This window comes from Drosophila subobscura, chromosome A, assembly GCF_008121235.1.
Source record: "Drosophila subobscura isolate 14011-0131.10 chromosome A, UCBerk_Dsub_1.0, whole genome shotgun sequence".
NCBI lineage: Eukaryota > Metazoa > Arthropoda > Insecta > Diptera > Drosophilidae > Drosophila > Drosophila subobscura.
Genome location: NC_048530.1, coordinates 17,192,590 through 17,212,213, shown reverse-complemented (window position 1 = coordinate 17,212,213; position 19,624 = coordinate 17,192,590). Strand labels below are relative to the sequence as shown.

The following is a 19,624-nucleotide window of genomic DNA, read 5'->3' as shown; positions in this document are numbered from 1 at the left end:
CCTTGCGCCCCATGGGAGTTTACCTTCGACCTGAACTCCCAAAATATTTAGTTAGTAACTCGGAGTGTGTAGAAACAAAAAAAAAATTTAAAAAATTTAAAAGTGAAAAATACCAAAGTTTATAAAAAAAGAAACAAAGTTTAAGTTATAAGTGAAAAATGTTTGGAATTGAATAAAAACTATTCCCAAAATGAAGAAATTGCAAGTGAATACAAAAAAATATGGCGAAAATGAAATAATTGAATGAAATTCAAAGTAACGTTGGAACAGCGACTGTAAGGAAATTGTAAGTTCACTAGCAAACAAACTTATTATTTAGTACTAAATATTAAATATTAGTATTGAATTTATATTGCCTTATTCGGGGATAAACAGAAAATTGCCAATATTAAATTGTGACATATAAATATACACAATATATGTATGTATGTACATAGTTCGCGCAGAGGCAAATATTTTGTGTAGAGAATTTAACCAGGAGGGCATGCAAGTGCCGTTAGCTTCGAGCACCATTGTTTTTGTTCCGGTCGGCCTTTGATAAAAAAAATATTCAGTTGTCAGTTTTTGACTTTTGACACACAGCTCTGGTTGTCCCTGCAGCCCCATATTTGTATGCTTCATGCAGCCCTGCGCATTCGTGCACTTCGAATGTAAATTAATCGCCCCACAAACATATTGTCAACCTATAATAGATATCGATACATTGATATATCAATGCGCTAACAATGGGATATTTTGTAAAAAATATGATAAGAGGAGTCCTTTAAATCAGACAGCCTTGTAGAAAATTGATTCAGAAATCGGCGAAAATTATAAGTTTAGCGCCTGAGGGTCTAAGTTAGCAAGTATAATCAATTCGATTATCAGAATTGAGGAATATGATTTTAATCGGTATACTTGCGGTATATTTTGCAAAAGGAAAGGTATATTTCGGTATTTTTATGAGGTTATTTGATTAAAACATCCACGGTCTCACTAGTGGATTTATTTGGAAAATTTTGCAGCGTCCGGACGTACGTCGATCGCATAATTTGTCACTTTTATTTTTTTTCTTGTGCGATTTCGTTCTGCCTGCCAAACGCAGCGACCCAACTGAGGAGCAGGAGTAAATCCGATCGGCTCAAGTCGACCGAATGGCGAAATGAAGCGTGACGACAGGGCGAATGTGCTCAGCGCAACGAAAAGTGGGCGCGAGTGATACCGAGAAACAGATTCGATTCCCAATTTGTCGCGTCGTTCTCTCGAGCTCAAGAGATCGAAAACAACGCGAAATAAAAGTGAAAACGTGCAAAAGGCACAGCGCAAACAAATAACAACAACAACAGACTAAACTTTGGTCAAAATGTGCGACACGGCGGCAACAACAACTACAACAGTTGCGGCAACTACAACGGTGGCAGCAGCGTCGTCGGTGTCTGGCCCTGGAACGAGCCAGAGTCAGGGAACGGCAGCGGCTACAGCAGCGACTGCAGGAGCCACACCGCCAGCTACAACCACAGCGAAACCCGAGCAGCAGCAGCGGGCGCGACAAAACTGCTGCCGCCTCTGCATTGCCCCGGCCTCGGAATGCATTTCGATCATCAATAGCTATGCGGCCGACAAGGAGCCGCTCTCTACAAAAATCCACAACTGTGTGAACATCAAGGTGAGTGGAGGAGTATTCGTCGAGTGGAGGGGGTTTTTTTTTATGACGACGAGGTGTACCCATCAAAGAATGGGTCATCCAGTGCACACGTAATCGGTTGCTGCTGCCGCTGTCGCTGTCGTCATCCCATATCCACATCTACCCCAGTCCCCGAACGGCTATGCTATACACACATTTCGCCCCAAACCCATCGGAGTAGGCGGATCAGGCATAGGCCCTGTTCCAGGCCCAGCCACACCCGAGGGCAGCATGAAGAGATTTCTTGTGGTTCTGTCGGATTGTAGCTTTCGTGGAAAAATGGCTGGGATGCCTTTTTGCTTTTTTTTTTCTCGGTATGTGATATGCCCATGAGTGTGTGTGTGTTTTTGTCAGTGTTCTGGGATAGCGTCCCTCATCATCATGAAATCGACGGCGGCAGCGTCGTCCAGCCATGGTTGGCTGGAGTTTCGTTCCGAAAAGCATCCGAAAAGTGAGGTTACGGATGAAGCCCAACCACAGGCAACGGCCGCAGCCACAGCCACAGCCACACCGTTGTGCAAGCGCTGGCGACGCCGACGACGACGACGACAACGACAGCGATGAGCGAACGAACCGATGGCCACCAACCAAAAACAACAAAAAAAGCAACCAGCCAACCCCGCCTACCTTTTGCTTCTCTTGCTCCTCTTCCTCCTCATCCGTCGAGCTCTTTATGTTTGTGTGTGTGTGTGCGCGCGGTGCTGTCCATGCTGTGCCTCACCGCATGGTCCGTGTCGGGTCGGGTCTGGTCTCTGGTATCTGGCGTGGCCAGACCAGGCCAGGCCAGGGCCTGGGGTTTCTGTTTCGCTCACTGCCAAGTCACGATGCCTCGATGACGCGACAGCAGCGACCGACCAAATGGAATGGTATGGACTGGAGTGGATTGGCTAGAGGGGCATTCATTGGTATTGGTGCACACAACCCGACCACAATCTGCTTTTGTACGCTGGCCCGCCGCTCTGCCGCTGCTGGCTGGCTGGCTGGCTGCTTCATCATAATCAACTTGAACGAACTCCCTGCCTGCCTGCCCCGGCCCGACCCGGCTCGGCACACGGCACGGCATAGCATGGCACGGTCTGCGCTGCCCTGCTGGCAATCGATTCTTCCAGTGATTTGTGAGGTTAGGATTGATCCTGCCTCCTGGTGGATGAAGGCATAATTTTTCGCATATTCTATAGCTTTTATTTTTGTTTATTTTGTATATTTACCAAAATATTTAGCTCTTGCTTCTTCTTTCTCCACTTTTGCTTTTGCTGTTCTCTTCTTTCACTTCTGCTGCTTGCTGTTGTTGTTGCTATTGCCTCTGTTCTTGGCTCTTGTGCTCCAGCAAAACAGAAGGAAAATATGCGAAGCGAATGGCCAGCACAAAGCATAGAGCACAATGAGCGGCCGAGGCCGAGCGACGCTGCTGTTCCTATGTATTAGTGTGTCGTGCGTGTGTATATGCGTACTAGAGATGTGACGTATAGATGCGTAAGCATGTGTGTGTGCCTGGCTCTGCCTCTGCCTCTGCCTGGACAGGCACAGGCACAGGCGAAGGCAAACCAACGGCAATTACATATAATTTTGTTGTTGCTTGTGGATGCTTCCTTTCCTTCCTTGCTACTCACATTCCCTGGAATTTTAGAGAACATGGGTGATGGGCTCAAGGAAATCTCTTGGAAGAGGAACAGCAGAAGCAGCTGCTTTTGGCTGCTAAATTTATATCGGGGGCTGTTGCTGCCGCTGTGCTGCTGCTCGTCATGGCCCAGGTCGTGTTCGCTCCTCGGGCATACGTATCCACAGTCGACAATCCATCCATCTATCTATCCATCCATCCGTTTATACCCCCACCTATTTTGCCTGCTTCCTGCCTTGTCGCTCTCTCTCTATCTGACTCTCCCGTTGGCTCTGCTGCTCTCTCTTTGCGCGCGTGCGTCCTTTGCCTGGCTTCCATTTGGACTACGATGATGGTGGAGGACATGGACACTCTTCCTCCTCCGATGTAAATGGAAACATGTGCCAGAACCAGAACCAGATTTTGTGTTGGCTTCGCTAGCTTCGTTTATTGATTCTTTCCAGAGCCGGCTGGGACCATGCCTGTGCCCGTGCCCATGCCAATGCTCGACCCAACCTGACACTGGTGCTGGATCTGCCCCTGGGCCCAGTTTGTGTGGCCCTCGTGTCATCGTCATCCACTTTTTTTATGTATATTTTTTTTCGCTTTCGGTCGCTCGGCAGCTCTACACAAAATGGTTGCCCCCGACTGTGGCCTGCGCCCCCGGCATCGACACCGTTGTCGCCATCGCCATCGCCATCACCATTGCCATCGCCCGCACTCAGCGCACGTTGCTGCTGCGTGTGCTCTACCCTGCTCTGGGGCTCTGGGGCTCTGGCTATGGCTACGGCTATGGGCTCTGGTGGCTTGGTCTGGTCTGCTTTGGGCTCGATTTCATGGCAATTGCTCTTCATGTACACACACACACACACACAGGCACGAAGAACAGCCACAGGCAGAGGCAGATGCAGAGCACAGCAGAAGCGGCGAACCCGACGACGACGACGGCGGCGACGAACCGACCGACCGAGCATTTGGGTTGGCGTCATCGCTAGCTCGACTGCTTCTGCTGGCTATGGCTGCGGGCTGGGCTGGGCTGGCTGACTCTTGCTCTGTTCTCGTTATCTGGAGGCGGACCACATGCTCTCCGCACACTTACACTCGCACACAAACACACAAACAGATACAGATGCAGAGGTAGAGACAGGGGCAAAGGCATATAGAGGTAATGGTGGTATGGGCAGTGGAAGTGGAAGAGGCAGGGAAACAGGGAGACGGCACATACACACACATACACACTCATACTCAGAGAAGACAAAGGCAGGCCGAGCCCAGGCCCAGGCACAGGCACAGGCCCTGGCCGGTCCGGGTACAATTCGAGTGGTTTCACCTTGGGCAAACTCTGGCTATGGCTATAGCACTGGCTCTTCACGCAGATTACCTGATGGGCATGGGCATACACACAGATGAAGCCGCCGTTGCTGCTGCTGCTGTCGTTGCTTCAGTTTTTGTTGTTGCTGGCGGTCTGGGTTGGCTTCTCTTCTTCCTGCCTGATGCCTGAGTGTCCGTCGTCGTCGTCGTTGTCGTCTTTACCGCCTGCATCCCGCATCGAATTTCGTTTGCATCATCAGCAGCACATCTCTCCACCATTTTGTTGTTGCGTTGCTTAGTACACATTTTTCTGCTGCTGCGGCTGATGATGATGATGATCCCCAGGTGGAAAACTTTCTCTGCCCAGACCCAGATCCAGTGCCAGTGGCAGTGCCATTGCCAGACGGGGGGCACAGCGTGACCAAGCGGTTACGTGCGCATGCTTCGGTCTCGCATCTGTTCCCAGATGCTTCAAGCCCCAGCATTAGCTTTAGCTCCAAACTCCAGGCAGCAGAAGCAGCAGCAACAGCAGTGCCCTCGTAAGATGATGAGATTCTGATAATACATAAAAAGAGGATGTAGAGAAGAAGCCTTTGAGATTTTGAGTCCCCATACGGGGGACACGCACACACACAAACAGCATGTACATTCCCTTCCAGTGTTGCATGTTTGTACATGTGTATGTGTGGCTTGGCTCATCCATATCCAAGATGGCCGTTGGATTCACTTGCTCCTCTCTAGCAGCCTTCCATGGAGTGGAACGTTGAAACGCTGGAAATGGAACTGAAACGGGAACGGGAAGAGGCGCAATAGTCACAGAAAAGCGTTGCCATAATATAACTGTAAAATGTGATCGATCAGCTGATGGTTCACAAATATTTCTACGATTCTTAGGCACTTTTGCCACTTGATTACCCTTTTGTTGCCATCTATTCTTGGAGGATTTCTACCTCCCTCCACTACCGCTCGCGCTTAGTCTCCTTCGATCTCTTGCTCCTGACACACAGATATGAGGGTTACTTTTGTCTCATATTCCTCTACGTCTTCACGTTTATTTTTTGTGTGCGTTGTGTGGACGTGGACAGGACGCGAACTCTCTTTACCTCGTGTACGTGTCTTACACAGAAATACATACATACATATGTACGTACACAACAGTAAACGAATAAGGACACAAAAGGAGAAGAAGCGCACAGCAAAACCCGTTCGTGGCAGCGTTGGCTGATTGGACTGGACGGAGGAGCAGCGTTGCTCACTGGGATGCCTGCCTGTCGCCTCTCTACTCTGTCCTGTAGCCATCTTCTCCGCTGGCTTCGTTGGCTTCGATGACGATGATGATGATGGTTGATGATGATGATTACACCTGGTGCCCGCGAGCAGCACCAGCAGCAGCTGGTGAACTGCAACTGCACCGACACCATGTTGGCGGCAGCTGCTGGCAGGTCTTCTTCTTCCTTCGCTTGCTTTCGCTTCTCCTGAACATATACACACACGCACACAAATCGGTTGGTCGGATGCACAGTTATTTGGTTGACATATCAATATCTTTCTTTATATTGAATGACTTTCGAAAAGAAGTTATTGAGCCAAAAGGGTTTCCAAAATATTGACACATGCAATACATAAGAATGTACATATGTATGTACATACTATGTACATATTTTCATATGTATCCCAACCTCAAAGCGAAACTTGAATGACCAACATGTGTGGGTGGGTGTTTTAGCGTGTGATTGTGGTTATGTCTGGTCAATAAGCAAGTCGCCAATTTCATATTAAAGTGCAGTTTCAGGCTTAAATGTATAGCAAGGGGTTGGAACTGGGAACTGCAGTACTGAGTACTGCTTGCTTCCAATTGCAATCCATCAGAATTTGGAGAAAGAGATGTGCGGAAACATGGCATGAATGTGGCGACACACAGTCAGTTCTGGTATGGGGTGTATAAGGTGAATGAACAAACATATTATCGTTGAAGAAGAAGAACCCTGTGGCAGTTCCCTCAACCCACCCAAATCCAAAATACATACAAGTCTTGCTACTTAAAGGGGGGCTGAAGGGTGGGAAGTACTTCCATACATAAGATTTCGCACACACACACGCACACAGGAAGATTATGGTATATAAGCATGATGGAGAGAGGAAGGGAGTCAGGTGGAATGGGCTGATTCGAATTCTTGTGTATTGGGCCCTGGCTGGCCACAAGGAATCGCCATCGCCTTCACCATAACCGCCGCCGGCATGCCAAAGCGGAGGGGGGATGGAGGAAGTCGGTTGGAGTGTCGTGGGGGAGGCTGTAAGCTAAATATTGAATTTTTTATGCACACACACACACGCATGCCTAATACAACAAGTAAAAACAACCAAGAATGCATTTTTCAGCATTTGTTTTGATCAAATTAATGCAATTGCACATCGATAGCGTGGCAGGGCCATCTCGATAACCAATCATTTGACAGCGAATGATATCGATAACCAATCCATTTTTAATTTCAATTTAATGTGTCTCCACAATGCAAAATGGTTTTTTGGCCAGGTTTGGGCTCAAGACAAGTTTGTACATAAGTGTGTACATCGATATATGAACGTACTTACTTGGTATAGAGCGGAGGAGGGCACGCACAAGTATTGTTGTTACATACACACACCCACACACACACACACACAAACATGCGCACGCAAACAGTGTTATCGGGCAGAAGGACATTTTATATGATTGGCGCCGCAATGTGCATGCATGCATTTGTGTGTGTGTGTGTGTGTGTAAATGTACACTCTGAATGCAGTGTTGGACGGACGGGGTGGAGAGTGTGGGATGCTGCGGCAGTTTTGCTTGCATATAATTATAAGCAGGTCATTGACATTAATGGGGGGTAGCAATGATAGCCTGATGCTGCTGCTGCTGCTGCGAATGCGCCTACCTGCATTCATGCTCTCCGCCTGACTGGACACGGGGCGTGAGAGATGAGCAATGGTGGGATGTGGGATGTGGGATGGTGGGATGGTGGGATGATTGTAATTTTAAAGCTCGATTGAACCTTGAACACTGGAAAGTAATTTGAAATTGATGTATTTTGTTTGTTTGATTTTTCATTGCAGATAACACCGCAAGATCGGCTGTCACTGCAGATCTGTCACGCCTGCATCAGCTACTTAAACTCGTGGCAGAGCTTTAAGAATCGCTCGGTGAGCGCACAGAGCAAACAGCGTCAGTGGCTGGAGGCCAACAAGAGCAAGCTGCTCAGCTATTTGGATTTGAACAGTGCCGAGAATGGAGGAGGTCATCAGCAGCACCAACAGAACCAGTCACAGCAGCAGCATCAGCAGCATCATTCGGAGAATGACATCGATTTGGAGAAGCCATCGGCCGCTCAAATATTGGACGGCATACCATCGCTGAAGAAACGCAAATCCCTAACAGTCTATGTGAGTCCTAAACCGCAACAGCAACAACAACAGCTGCAGCAGCAGCAACAGCAGTCGCAGCAACCGGCCAGATTGACGGCGACGGCGACGGTGACGGCTACAACAAGCTCCTCGTCACAGCAGCAAACCCTGCAGACCCTTCTATTGCAGGTGCCAACAATAACGGTCAGCTCCTCCTCCACAACACCAGCATCTGGTGGTGGATCAGCAGCAACAGCAACAGCAGCAGCAGTATCTCAGCAGCAGCAGCGCCAGCATCAGTATCGTAAATATCAGCAACAGCAGCAGCAGCAGCGGGGCAAACAGATGATGCAGCAACAACAGCAACATCAACATCAACATCAACAGCTGCAACATCATCAGCACCAACAGAAGAGACGACAGCGACAGGGGCCGCGACGTCCTGCTCCTCAACCTTCTGGTCTGCCTGGGCAGCGAAAATTTAAGCCAAGAGTTTATTTACCCTTGGATATAGCAGTGCCACCATTGCCGCCTCTTCCAGCAGCACCACCACCAACATCAACATCCACTGCTGCTGCTGGTCCAACAGCCCCAGCACCGGGATCATTGGCAGTGCCAATTGTGGCTGCCGCTGCTGCCAACCATCCGGTTCTTCATGCTGCTGAAATACTGCCACCGGCTGCCACTGTTGTGGGGGGGAATCTGCCGTTGTCGCTGCCACTTGATTTCAGCCAAAGTAGCAGCAAGATTAGCAGCGTTCTGCCGTCCACATCCACGTACAGCCATAGCAGCACAGCCATGGCTCACGCCTCCGCTGCGGCGGTAGCGGCGTCATCATCTGCATCTGCATTTGCCACCGGCGGCGACATCTCGTCCGTCTCCATGCAACATGCGACAGCACCGCTGCTAATGCCGGTGACACTGCAGAGTGCCGCACAGCAGTTGCGTTTTTTCAGACGCTACTCCTATAATGTAATTGTATCGTGCATTCGAAACGATTCCTTTCGTGTCACTCCCGACAATTTCCCATTCCCTCCGCCCCCCGTTCCTTCCAATCGCTTTCCATTTAATCTGCCCCCTTCCCCCTTCTCTTCCCACAACCAGAATATTTTACAGGAGAACATTTCGATATTATTTTGTGTTTTTTGTTGTTGCCTTTTGTACCTCTTCTGCTCTACCTGTTATCCCGATATATTGCGATAAGTATTGTGATCTACCATCGTGTCTGTCTCTGCCCCATCACAAGAAATATCGATCACCAAAGACGACTCTGGGCTAACGGGTATCGATAGTCGGAGTTTTAATAATCGGCTATATATTTGATTGTTATCGCATTTGATTCGTATTAGATTCGATTCATTTTCTCCATTTGATCATCCAATCTGATCTTCTCGTTCTTTTGTTTTCTTTGTTTTGATTTATTTTCATATGGAAACTAAACAAACTTTAGCCACTGCCCGCTATACCCATCAAGGATGAGCCCATTGACACCGATGATGACTATCAAATGAAATCGTTGGACGAATCCGAAGACATGGTCGATCCCACAATGTTCCTAGAACGCTCCGAGCACGAGGGCGATATACCACTAATGGTAACTGCAGGGAATTTCTAGTCTTTATTGCAACATTTTCTACATCTCTCTCTCTCTCTCTCTCTCTATTTACTCTCTCTGTGTCTTGAAATAGACCTCCGACTATGATTATACGGCACAGCATGGTGTGAATGCAGAGACAGCGGCCGCCTCGTTGCCGCCTAATGCTGTGGCCAATGTGGCCGCCGCCGGGGACTCGAAGGTGGCCAGCTGCCGGGCATGCAGTCTTCAGTTTTCGACACGTGCCAATGCCCGTCGCCACGAGCGGAATTTGCACCCAAATCTATTCCAATTGTCGACAGACTCGCCCAACAATACGCCCATCACAAAGCCCACCCCGGCACTGGCGGCAGCACTGGAGATACAGCGTGCCGCCGCCGAGGCGGCCACCGAGGAGGCCAGCAAGGCTGCCGGCGCTGCCGGTGGCAATATATCGACCCAAAAGTATCGCCAGGTGGTCATGAATGCCTTCATCAAGTGCGAGGGCGGCGGCTTCAACTACGACAGTCCCGAGCAATATCAGCCGCTGCTCACCCGCGACAAGGTGGAGTTTATCGAGCAGAATTACGAATTCCTCGAGCAGTACCAGACGATGACATGCCGCTGCTGCGACAAATACTTCACTACGTACAAGAACTTTATGGCGCATGTGCGCAAAAAGTATCCGCTGTTGCCGCGTAATCTCTGCTTCAACTGCCTCAAGATGAACGAATCGAAGGCGCTCTTCATATCGCATCTCAAGAAGCGCAACTGCATCAATCTGTATCGCGTGCTGAACGCACTGCGCGGCAAGCAGCCCAACTTCCATCCCTCGACGTCTGACATGGGATCGTTTGGTGGCGAGACGAGCAACACAGCGATCACCAGTCCCACTGTCGTTGTGGCGCCACTGCTGATGGATAACAGCTCGAGCGGCGAGAGGCCAGAGAAGCTGCGCGCCAAGGAGCTGCTGGTGAATAAGCTTTACGAGTGCAAGCTCTGCCCGAAGGGTTTCCGCACCAAGCACGAGTTCCGCACTCATGTGTACGACAAGCATGCGGACGTGCAGCGCAAGGATAACAATTCGATTCAGTGCAGCTTCTGCGGCCTGGACTTTGCCGATCCCGTGGACAGGCGACGGCACTACAACAACATGGACTGCATTGTCCGCCTGCGCTGCATGACGTGCGATGCGAAAGTGGAGACGCATCAGCGTTTCCTCGATCATGTCTATCAGGATCATTTGGGTGGCATCAGCAGCGACAATGCCTCCACGGCGAGCGGATTGGTCGGCAGCAGCAGCATTGAAAACTCACCTGGCAAGCGGAGTCTATTGGGCGCCCTTGGTATTGGTGTTTGCTCTCCCGCCGATGAGTCACGCAGCGGCAGTGCGGCAGCGGCAGCCGCAGGAGGATCAGCAGGGGCAGCACCCAATCAAACATCAACGCCAAAGCCAACATCGGGAGGTGGTGGAGTGGCGTGCACAACACCTGGCGGCAGCGGCGGCTCCCTAAATCGTGACAGCGCACCCAAGTCGCAGTATTTCTCACGCATGCCACAGGTATGCCCCATCTGTGGGCAGCAGTACAACAACTACAACAACGTGCTGCGGCACATGGAATCGAAGCATCCAAACAAACTGCCCGAAACATACAAATGCGTCCGCTGCGGCCTGGGCTATCCACGAATCTCGTATCTCCGCGAGCACATGATCAATGTGCATGGCGTGGACAAGAATCGCCATTCCGGTGGCTTTGAGTATATTGTGAATGCGGATGCCGTCAAGCTGGCCGATGGCAGTACACCGAACGTGTCCACGGGTCGCTACGACTACGTGATGAAGGATCTGATGTCAATAACAAATGGTGGGACACTCGGTAATTAGGCTTAGTGTGTAGACGTCCTGTGTAGCCATCTGTTAGTTAGTCTCTCTCTCTCTCTCTCTCTAGCCTTAACCTTTCCATTATTTTGGATTCGAATTATTTTAGTTTAATCATTTCCTTGTGTGTTTTTGTGTTTTTTTCGTATGCTTAATCGAAAACTGAGCTTGTGCCTCTTGTGCTTTTGCAGATGACGACGAGGAGGAGACTGGCAGCGTGGCCAAGAAGATACGCCTGGATGATAGCAGCAATAACAGCAGCCTGGTGGGCGGCGTGGCCAGCCAGCAAAAGGAATGCCCCATCTGCAATGCGCTCTTTAGCAACAATATTGGCCTGTCCAACCACATGCGCTCCCACTACACGGCCTCGAATTCGGTGAATGCCGCTCTGGTGGCTGCCAATCGCATGACGCCCAAGTCGCTGACGATAACCGCCACACCAGCCACAGAGACGGTCACCTCATCGGCAGCCTCACTCGATGTGGACGATGATGAGGGGATTATAGCGCTTGAGACGGCACAGATAATGGCCAGCGTGAATGCTGCCAGAGCGGCTAGAATTGCTGGTGCTGCTGGTGCTGGTGCTGCTGCATCTTCTGTGCCGCCTGCCATGGCCAATCAGACGCCCCAGGAGCAGGCAGTCTTTCGTCGCAGCTTGGATCAGGCGGCGGATCGTCGCTTCCGGCGCATGCGCTGCCGCATCTGTCAGCGGCGTTTCAGCTCAAAGAAATCGTATCGCTATCACATGCTCACCGACCATCAGGTGCAGAATGTGCAGTTCATCAAATGCAAGCTGTGCAATGCAGAGTTCGCCTACGAAAAGGGCCTGAAGGTGCATCTGTTCAAGGTGCATGGCCGTGCGATCAAGGACGAGATGATTGTGAAGCAATTCGAGTGCGATGTCTGCTCGATTGTGTACAGCTCGGAGCTGGAGCTGAAGCAGCACAAGAAGAGTGTCCATAAGTTGACATCATCCGTCTCGGTGTCGGTGTCGGCATCGGCATCCGCCTCGGCATCGGCCTCGGCATCAGCCTCTGTCTCTGCCTCTGCGTCCACATCCTCCAAAATGGATGACGATTCCATGATGCTGGAGGAGATGGGCGGCAATAGAAGCCGCCACCATCAACATCAGCACCACAGCAGCAAGGCGTCTGGCGATACGGTCGATCAGTCCATCATTTCTGGTGCGGCTGCCACAGCCACAACGACGCCGCTGTATTGGTACCAATGCAAATACTGTCCCTCTAACTTTAACACCAACAAGAAGCTGGCCATCCACATAAACTCGCACGACGAGTTCGACTCGAATGATTATTCGTGCAAGGACTGCGGCAATGTCTACAGCGGCCGCAAGAGTCTTTGGGTGAGTGTTTGGAGTTTTGTTTTCGGAGTCTTGCCGATTTACTGATTCGCATCGTTTGATTTTGGGGTTCAGGTTCATCGCTACAAAAAGCATCCGCAGGTGCCCGACCCCATTGAGTGCACGCTGTGCCGCAAGGTGTTCTTCGATCATCAGATGCTGGACAATCATACGCCCACCTGCAACCGCAAGCCGATTACCGCCACTGGGGCGCATCAGCAGGAGCTGCTGACGCAGGCAAATCAATCGCAGGGTCGTGCCATATTCCGACACAAGACTGGCGACGATGATGATGAGGAAGACCTGCAGCAGCATCCGCAACAGCTGCAGCAACAGCAACAGAGGCGTAACCATCAGGATGCAGGCGATGCAGTGGCAACAGTGACAGCAGCAACTGCTGCAGCGGCAGCCACATCGAGTGGTGGCGGTGGCGGCAGTAGCAAAAAGATGCGCATACCGGAGGTGGCATGCACCATTTGTGGTGCACGCTTCACCGATCAGGAGCACTTTAGCAAGCACATACAGAAGCATGAACAGGATCTGTATGTGGATAACCCATTGGCGGCAATGTTCGATGATGGGCCAGCGGATGCGGCACAGTTCAAGGTCGAGGGCCAGAACGAGAACGGGGAATATGCGTGCGATATGTGCACGAAGACATTCCCCCAGGTGATTGCACTCAAAGTGCATCGCAAGTGGCATTTCAGAGGTGATAGCAAGCAGGTGAGCGTTTTTCGGCTTGTGCAGCGAGGAGAACGAAAAAGAACCAACCATGCTGATGGGATGATGCTGATGATGATGAGAGATGATGATGAAAGATGCCTCCGCACCAGTCGCAAAAAACACAATCAACATCCTCTAACCATTTCATTGAGCACAATTTGTATTAATCTCGTTGTATTTTCTCTCTCTATCTCTATCTCTCCTTCGCCTGCTCCCTGCTCCCTGCACACCCAACAATCCCAACAATCCCAAAAATGTAGAACCACATCGACAGCGAAGCGACGAATATCAACAACAACAACAACAATTTGGTGAACAACTCCACATCGATGCTACGGGAGCTGCATGCAGTGGGTCTGACGCCCAATCAACAGCAGCAGCAGCAGCAGCAGAGCCAACAGCAGAATTCCACGTCCACGCCGAACAACAACAACAACAGGAGCAGCAGCAACAACAACAACAACAGCAGCAGCAGCAGCAGCAGGAGCAAATCGATGAAACGTAAACGTGAATTGAAATGCGAATACTGCCCATCGACCTTCATCAGTAACAACAACCTGCGACGACACATGTATGAGCTGCACAAGCATGAGGTGAGTAGCCTGCCAGCACCGCCAGTGATTGTGGTGGATGAGCCGCTCAGCTGCCGACGCTGTGGCGACATTCAATTCGAGACAAAAGAACTGTGGATCGAGCATAAGCTGGCCGATGCGAAGGTGGTGCGACCCTTTTGTCCCTTCCAATGGGGCTGTGACATGTGCGGCGAGTACTTGTCGCGCAAAGAGAAGCTCATGAATCACATCAACAATCATTTGAAGGAGGATGTCATTGTGCCAGTGGCCACACAAGCGGCCATTGACAGAGAACGTGCAGCATCATCATCGTCATCCTCAGCAGCATCATCATCCGAGGCAACAACATCGAAAGCAAAGACATCAGCCTCAGCATCAGCATCCGTGTTGGTTGAGCAGAAGCCATCCGGCGCAGCGTTGCAAAAGAAAACGGAAGAGAATGGTGGACTGGATGCAGCGGTGGCGACAGCGGCAGAGTCGGTGAAGGCAGGCGAAGATGATAGCGAAATGGAGGATGTCGACAGCTCAGACGCTGATGAAGAAAGCTCTGGCACAGGGGATGAGGAAGACGACGATGATGATGATGGCGAAGAGGACGATGACGACGACGATGATGAAGAAGATGAGCTGCAGGACGACGACGACGACGACGATGATGATGAAGAAGAGGGTGAGGGTGAAGATGAAGAGGGTGTGCCCCCACCAACACCTGCCGCACAATTGTTGCAACACAAACAGCCACAACAACAACAACAACACAAAGCCAATAGCAATAATATTGACAGCGTTGATGATCTCGTCGAGGAAGTGAACAGCTCTGATGATGAGGAGCCCGATGGCGAAGTAGGGAGCGAAAGTCAAACCCAAAGCGACGAGGACGATGAAGAAGATGATGAAGCTGACATTGGTGAGGAGGAGGAGGATGAGGAGCTGGGTTCGGCCCAGCCCCTGACTAATGGCAAGTCGAAAGAGCATAATGCGACGCCCCAACAGCAAATGGAGCAAATTTTGCCCAGCTCTGACGAGGAAGGCGAGAACGAGAACGAGAACGACAACGACAACGTAGAGGAAGATGGTGGCAATGCAGATGGACATACATTGGCCATTGAAGACATTATTGAAGAAGAATATGATGAAGACGATGATGTGGAGGAGGTATACGATGAGCAGAATGCTGATGGTGGTGCCACATCGTCGGTATCATCCTCAGAGAGCGAATCAACATCCTCGACCACATCCCATTCGCATTCAACTGGTGAGCGGCGTAAGAAGGCTGGCGGCGATCAGTCGTCGAATCCCAGCTTCACCTGTGATCTCTGTCAACTTTGTTTCGATTCCCAGGAGCTTCTACAGTCTCACATCAAAAGTCATTTTCGCAATGGCCCAAAAATCTCTGCCCCACAAGCAACAGCCACAGCAGCCGCAACCGCAACGGCAACGGCAACGGTAACGACGGTTGCAACGGCGACGACTGTTCCCAGTAGTTGTAACAACAATGGCTCGACAAATTCCTCCTCAAAGCACTCTCCAGCAGCGGCCAGAGGTGGCAGCAGTAGCAATTGAGGGGATCATCATGGGTACTCGTATTATCACAGTCCAAAGATCGTCCACCATCAACCTCGTCAGAGTTGCCACTTGAACCAACTTGTACAAAGCCAGCCAGCTAGAGTCAGGAGCTGTGAAGAACCCAGCCCTTTTCCTCCTCGCCCCCATCAGCGTCATCTTCATCATCTTAAAATCCATCTTCGCCACACAAAAACACAACATGAAGAACCAAAATCATGCAAAATGATCGTCAGAGAAAAACGCATTCCATGTCCATGCATACAACAAGCAGCAGCAGCAGCAGCAGCAGCAGATGCAACACATTTATGTATAGAGAGAGAGGGAGAGGGGCGGGATTGCGTGCGTGTGTGCCAGCCACCACATAGTAGAGTTTATTCTTGCTTCTAGTCTTAAGGCATACCTTATACAACATAATACATATACATTTATATAGATTTATATATCAACGTAAACTATCTAAGAGAAATAAGATCCTTTTTTTTTTTACAATGTTGAACTAGTTTTTACGCACGCACGCACGCACGTACACACAAAAACACACACACACACACACGAAAGAGCACTGGGGGGTAGGACGCATATTCTAGCTATAAGATTTTTTGCTTAGATAACCTACTTATATATATAAAATATATAGCGTACAGATATAAGCAACTACATATGTAGGCAGAACAAACACCTCAATTATTAAGCAAACGTTTATGACTCACCAAAGCAAAAACAACACACAAAAAGAACCACACACACCACACAAAAATCGAAAAGCAGTATAAGAGAAAGTGGAGATAATATACATATATGGAAAAAGTCGTCCCAGAGCTCAGTTAGATATAGGTTTAAAGATCATCCAAGTATTTCACACAAACACACAAACAGAAAGGTTTAAAAAACCTACACCCAAGCGATATATGTGTATACATACATATATATATATATATATATATATATAAAGACAGATAATAGTTAGAAGATTCTCACTTCAGCGGACCGTTACTCTTCGCTTCTATTTGTTGCATGCTAAAGATCGTTTTGAGTATATGCTACAGCAAATGTTACAGTTTTTTCACTGCAAATATTTGAATTAATTTTGTAAGTTTATATTTGCACTTATGTAGGGGCGAATATCGTACCATTTGTCCTGTGTCCCCTCTGCCATAGCTCGAGGGACTCCTTTCGTGTACACTTCATGTACTGTCGTTCTCCTTTAGGATACAATATTTGAGCAAACGGGATGTGCGTGCGCTGAGCACACGTCCCTCTTGGTTAAAACTTGCATTTCAAAGCAAAAGTACAGTCCACGAAGTGGACAATAGTTTGGGTTTTTTATTTCTGTTCTACATTTTGCTTTAACATATTTTATCATATTTAACATATCAAAAGTTTGAGCGCCAGGCTGTTGGGGCCATGCCACTCCTAGTTTTCTTCATTGTGGCTATAATAATGCTCCAATAATGCCCCAATTTGGTGATTAATAATAATACATAAATAAATAAGCGTAATAACAAGAAAAATAATTAATAGAAATGAAAATGATTCGCTCAGTCGATCCTCCGACGCAAGCCGTGAAGGCATCTGCGTTGTATTTTACGCAATTCTTGGTGTATGCATGCCGGTCTCTGCACAAGAAAGGATTTTTAGCATTAGATCCCATTTCAATTTAGAGGGTTTTACTTAATACTCACAGCCCTCTTTTCAGGAACGGTCCAAGTGCTGGAGGTATGTTCCTGCACGGGACCTAGTTCCTCCACAGTGCGGCGGACAACTGGCAGCACTTCCTTGCAATTCACAGAGGCGTTTGGTTTTTCCTAAAAAAAAACCCAAATCAATTTGTTAATTTCAAGAAGATAAAAGCTGCATAGTCACTTACCAATCTAAGACGATAAATATCCACCGATGTCTTAAGCTTTATATTTACTTTATCCAGAGCCAAATTTTTTTTTTTTAGCGAATCCTGGATGACCACAGAAGCTTCTACCTTTTCCTTGAGTTGAGCCTCTGACTCCCGAGCCTCATTAGCATTATTAGACATCTCTCCTTTATTTCTTCAACTTCAGCACCCTTCGATTTTAACTTCGACTCTAGGAGGAAAATCTCTTCTTCTTTAACATTCAGCTGAATCTTGAACTGCTCCTCTCTTTCGTTTTAAAAATACATAAAACACACATCAAAATGGATTAAGATAATTGTTATGTGTTTGTTTAAATACCATTGATTCTCGCAGTTTTTCATTTACTTCGATGCTCATGGTCAAGACTTCATCATCACCCAGTTCTTTCTGCAAGTCAAAAAAAAGTTAAGTTTTAGTTTCGACAAGAGTTTCATTAGCATTGCTTACCTTCAAGGCAGCATTCGCTTCTGTGAGTAGCTTAATATCTCTTTGCATCGCTGCTCTTTCCACCTGCAATTGATTGCAGTGAACCAGTCGCTTCTCAGCATCTTCTTGCGCGGGTGCCGTCTCCTGGGTTAACCTGATGATCTGGATCCTGTGCTGTCGCAGCACTCCCTTCAGGCACACGGCATCGCCTGCATCGTCATCGAGCGTGTGTATGTCTGTAGCAGACTCGAGGCAGAGCTTCAGCCCGGGCACATTGTGCTCCTGAATCTTGGTAGCCCTGAAGAGGCGACTGCAGCCCGAGCGATGCTGCAGCTCGATCTCGTGCAGCGAATCTGACAGCTTGGCAAACTTCTCCAAAAAACCCATATCTGTCTCCGACTCTAAATCGGCCTCACTGCACTCTGTGCCGACGCCAGAGCTCTTCATGGTTCGCGGCCTACATTCAGGTTGTTTGGAGTTGCCTCTCCTTTCCCCTCTTTATTACTTTTTACTTTTTTTAAATGCGAGAAACATTTATTTTTTTAAATTTCATTTCGACGTTAGATCCCATGCCAATGCCAAAGAATACCTAAAATATGATCCATTTCGAAATGTTCTATGTACTACCTCTTCAAGCGATCCCTTTTCATCTTAAGCGGACATTTGTGGCTAGGAATAATGCTGAGTGCGTTGAATGAATACAGACAATAGCAAACGCCAAGACAGATTTCGAGTGTAGGCTTTATGGGCTGATTAGGTTTATGTATTGGTTTCGATTGCTCTTCCCCCTTTTGAACCACAGAATGCAATGCTTTAGACTTGGCTTGAGTCGCACATCGTTCTCTTATTGAAATGTTTTCACTTCTCTTCTCAAAATTCTAAAATCGGTGAAATTATTACCACAAACCCCATTTTCGGCCCAACAACTTTTGGTTTTAATATGGAAGACAAAACATGCAAGAGGACAATGAAATTGGTTCTCTAATAATAATTGTGATAAGCAACACAATTGGCATAACCCTTTTGGGCGTCGACCCAGATGCCGCAGATTCCCAATCAGCGTCCGCGCACTCGTGTGGTGTATTTGTATCTTGCGGATAGGTTGACCTCTGTTCAGTTCTCTTTTCAAAATTCTAAAATCGGTGAAATTATTACCACAAACCCCATTTTCGGCCCAACAACTTTTGGTTTTAATATAGAACAAACAAGTTTTGTACACGATTAACAAAGAGAACACAATCATTGTTTATAATATGCATTAATAACAACTACAATTGTCGTCGTCATAGCACTGACAAAAAAACGGAACGATTAATTTTGAACAAATCACCTAAAAACTAAAACAAAACTGAAGCATACACGAAAATCGTTCCGTTTTTGCAGCTGCTATGACTCGATTTTCCCTAGCCTTCTTCTCGCTGCTGAATGAACGATATTCAGGAGATCGTTGATTCAAAGAAACTCAAATTGTATTGGCATATGCATATGCCCCATTGATTTTGCTGATTTGTGCATACTGATGGATATGTAACCTAACCTTAACACAACACACAAAGACTGGATCGGAGGCTAATTGTTAAAAAACGATGAATACCACACAGAAATGTACACGTTTTGTGCCACCTGATGAAAGAGCTAGGGAAAATAGATTTACGACAATTGGTGACACTGGGAAAATACAA

The 19,624-nt window shown here is 48.3% G+C and overlaps 2 protein-coding genes across 7 annotated transcripts; one reads left to right on the top strand and one right to left on the bottom strand.

Moving 5' to 3' along the window:
- The first annotated feature begins 984 nt into the window (after positions 1–984).
- LOC117903530 (zinc finger protein hangover) lies at positions 985–16,342 on the top strand. 3 transcript variants are annotated; one of them, XM_034815703.1, is made up of 8 exons: positions 985–1,645; positions 7,668–7,994; positions 9,406–9,549; positions 9,644–11,405; positions 11,599–12,770; positions 12,843–13,490; positions 13,751–15,317; positions 15,404–16,342. In XM_034815703.1, exons 1-8 carry the CDS (start codon positions 1,343–1,345, stop codon positions 15,544–15,546), a joined length of 6,066 nt encoding a protein of 2,021 aa, XP_034671594.1. In that variant the 5' UTR covers positions 985–1,342; the 3' UTR covers positions 15,547–16,342. The 3 variants fall into 3 exon arrangements, with proteins under 3 accessions (XP_034671594.1, XP_034671593.1, XP_034671591.1); XM_034815702.1 differs by having other exon boundaries at positions 9,644–11,393; positions 13,751–16,342; XM_034815700.1 differs by having other exon boundaries at positions 13,751–16,342.
- Positions 16,343–16,692: 350 nt separating this feature from the next.
- On the bottom strand, positions 16,693–19,055 carry LOC117903555. 4 transcript variants are annotated; one of them, XM_034815759.1, is made up of 4 exons: positions 17,964–19,055; positions 17,496–17,903; positions 17,311–17,433; positions 16,693–17,244 (listed from the first exon to the last, which is right to left on the bottom strand). In XM_034815759.1, exons 1-2 carry the CDS (start codon positions 18,387–18,389, stop codon positions 17,793–17,795), a joined length of 537 nt encoding a protein of 178 aa, XP_034671650.1. In that variant the 5' UTR covers positions 18,390–19,055; the 3' UTR covers positions 16,693–17,244; positions 17,311–17,433; positions 17,496–17,792. The 4 variants fall into 4 exon arrangements, with proteins under 4 accessions (XP_034671650.1, XP_034671648.1, XP_034671649.1 ...); XM_034815757.1 differs by having other exon boundaries at positions 17,544–17,903; XM_034815758.1 differs by having other exon boundaries at positions 16,693–17,433.
- Between the last annotated feature and the right edge of the window lie 569 nt (positions 19,056–19,624).

Excerpts from the sequence above, each read along its gene's own strand:
- LOC117903530 (XM_034815700.1), top strand. The coding sequence starts at position 1,343 with ATGTGCGACACGGCGGCAACAACAACTACAACAGTTGCGGCAACTACA. Across the intron at positions 9,550-9,643 it reads AGGGCGATATACCACTAATG|ACCTCCGACTATGATTATAC; the intron begins GTAACTGCAGGG and ends GTCTTGAAATAG. Across the intron at positions 13,491-13,750 it reads TCAGAGGTGATAGCAAGCAG|AACCACATCGACAGCGAAGC; the intron begins GTGAGCGTTTTT and ends CCAAAAATGTAG.
- LOC117903555 (XM_034815758.1), bottom strand. The coding sequence starts at position 18,389 with ATGAAGAGCTCTGGCGTCGGCACAGAGTGCAGTGAGGCCGATTTAGAG. Across the intron at positions 17,904-17,963 it reads AAGCGAATGCTGCCTTGAAG|AAAGAACTGGGTGATGATGA; the intron begins GTAAGCAATGCT and ends TTTGACTTGCAG.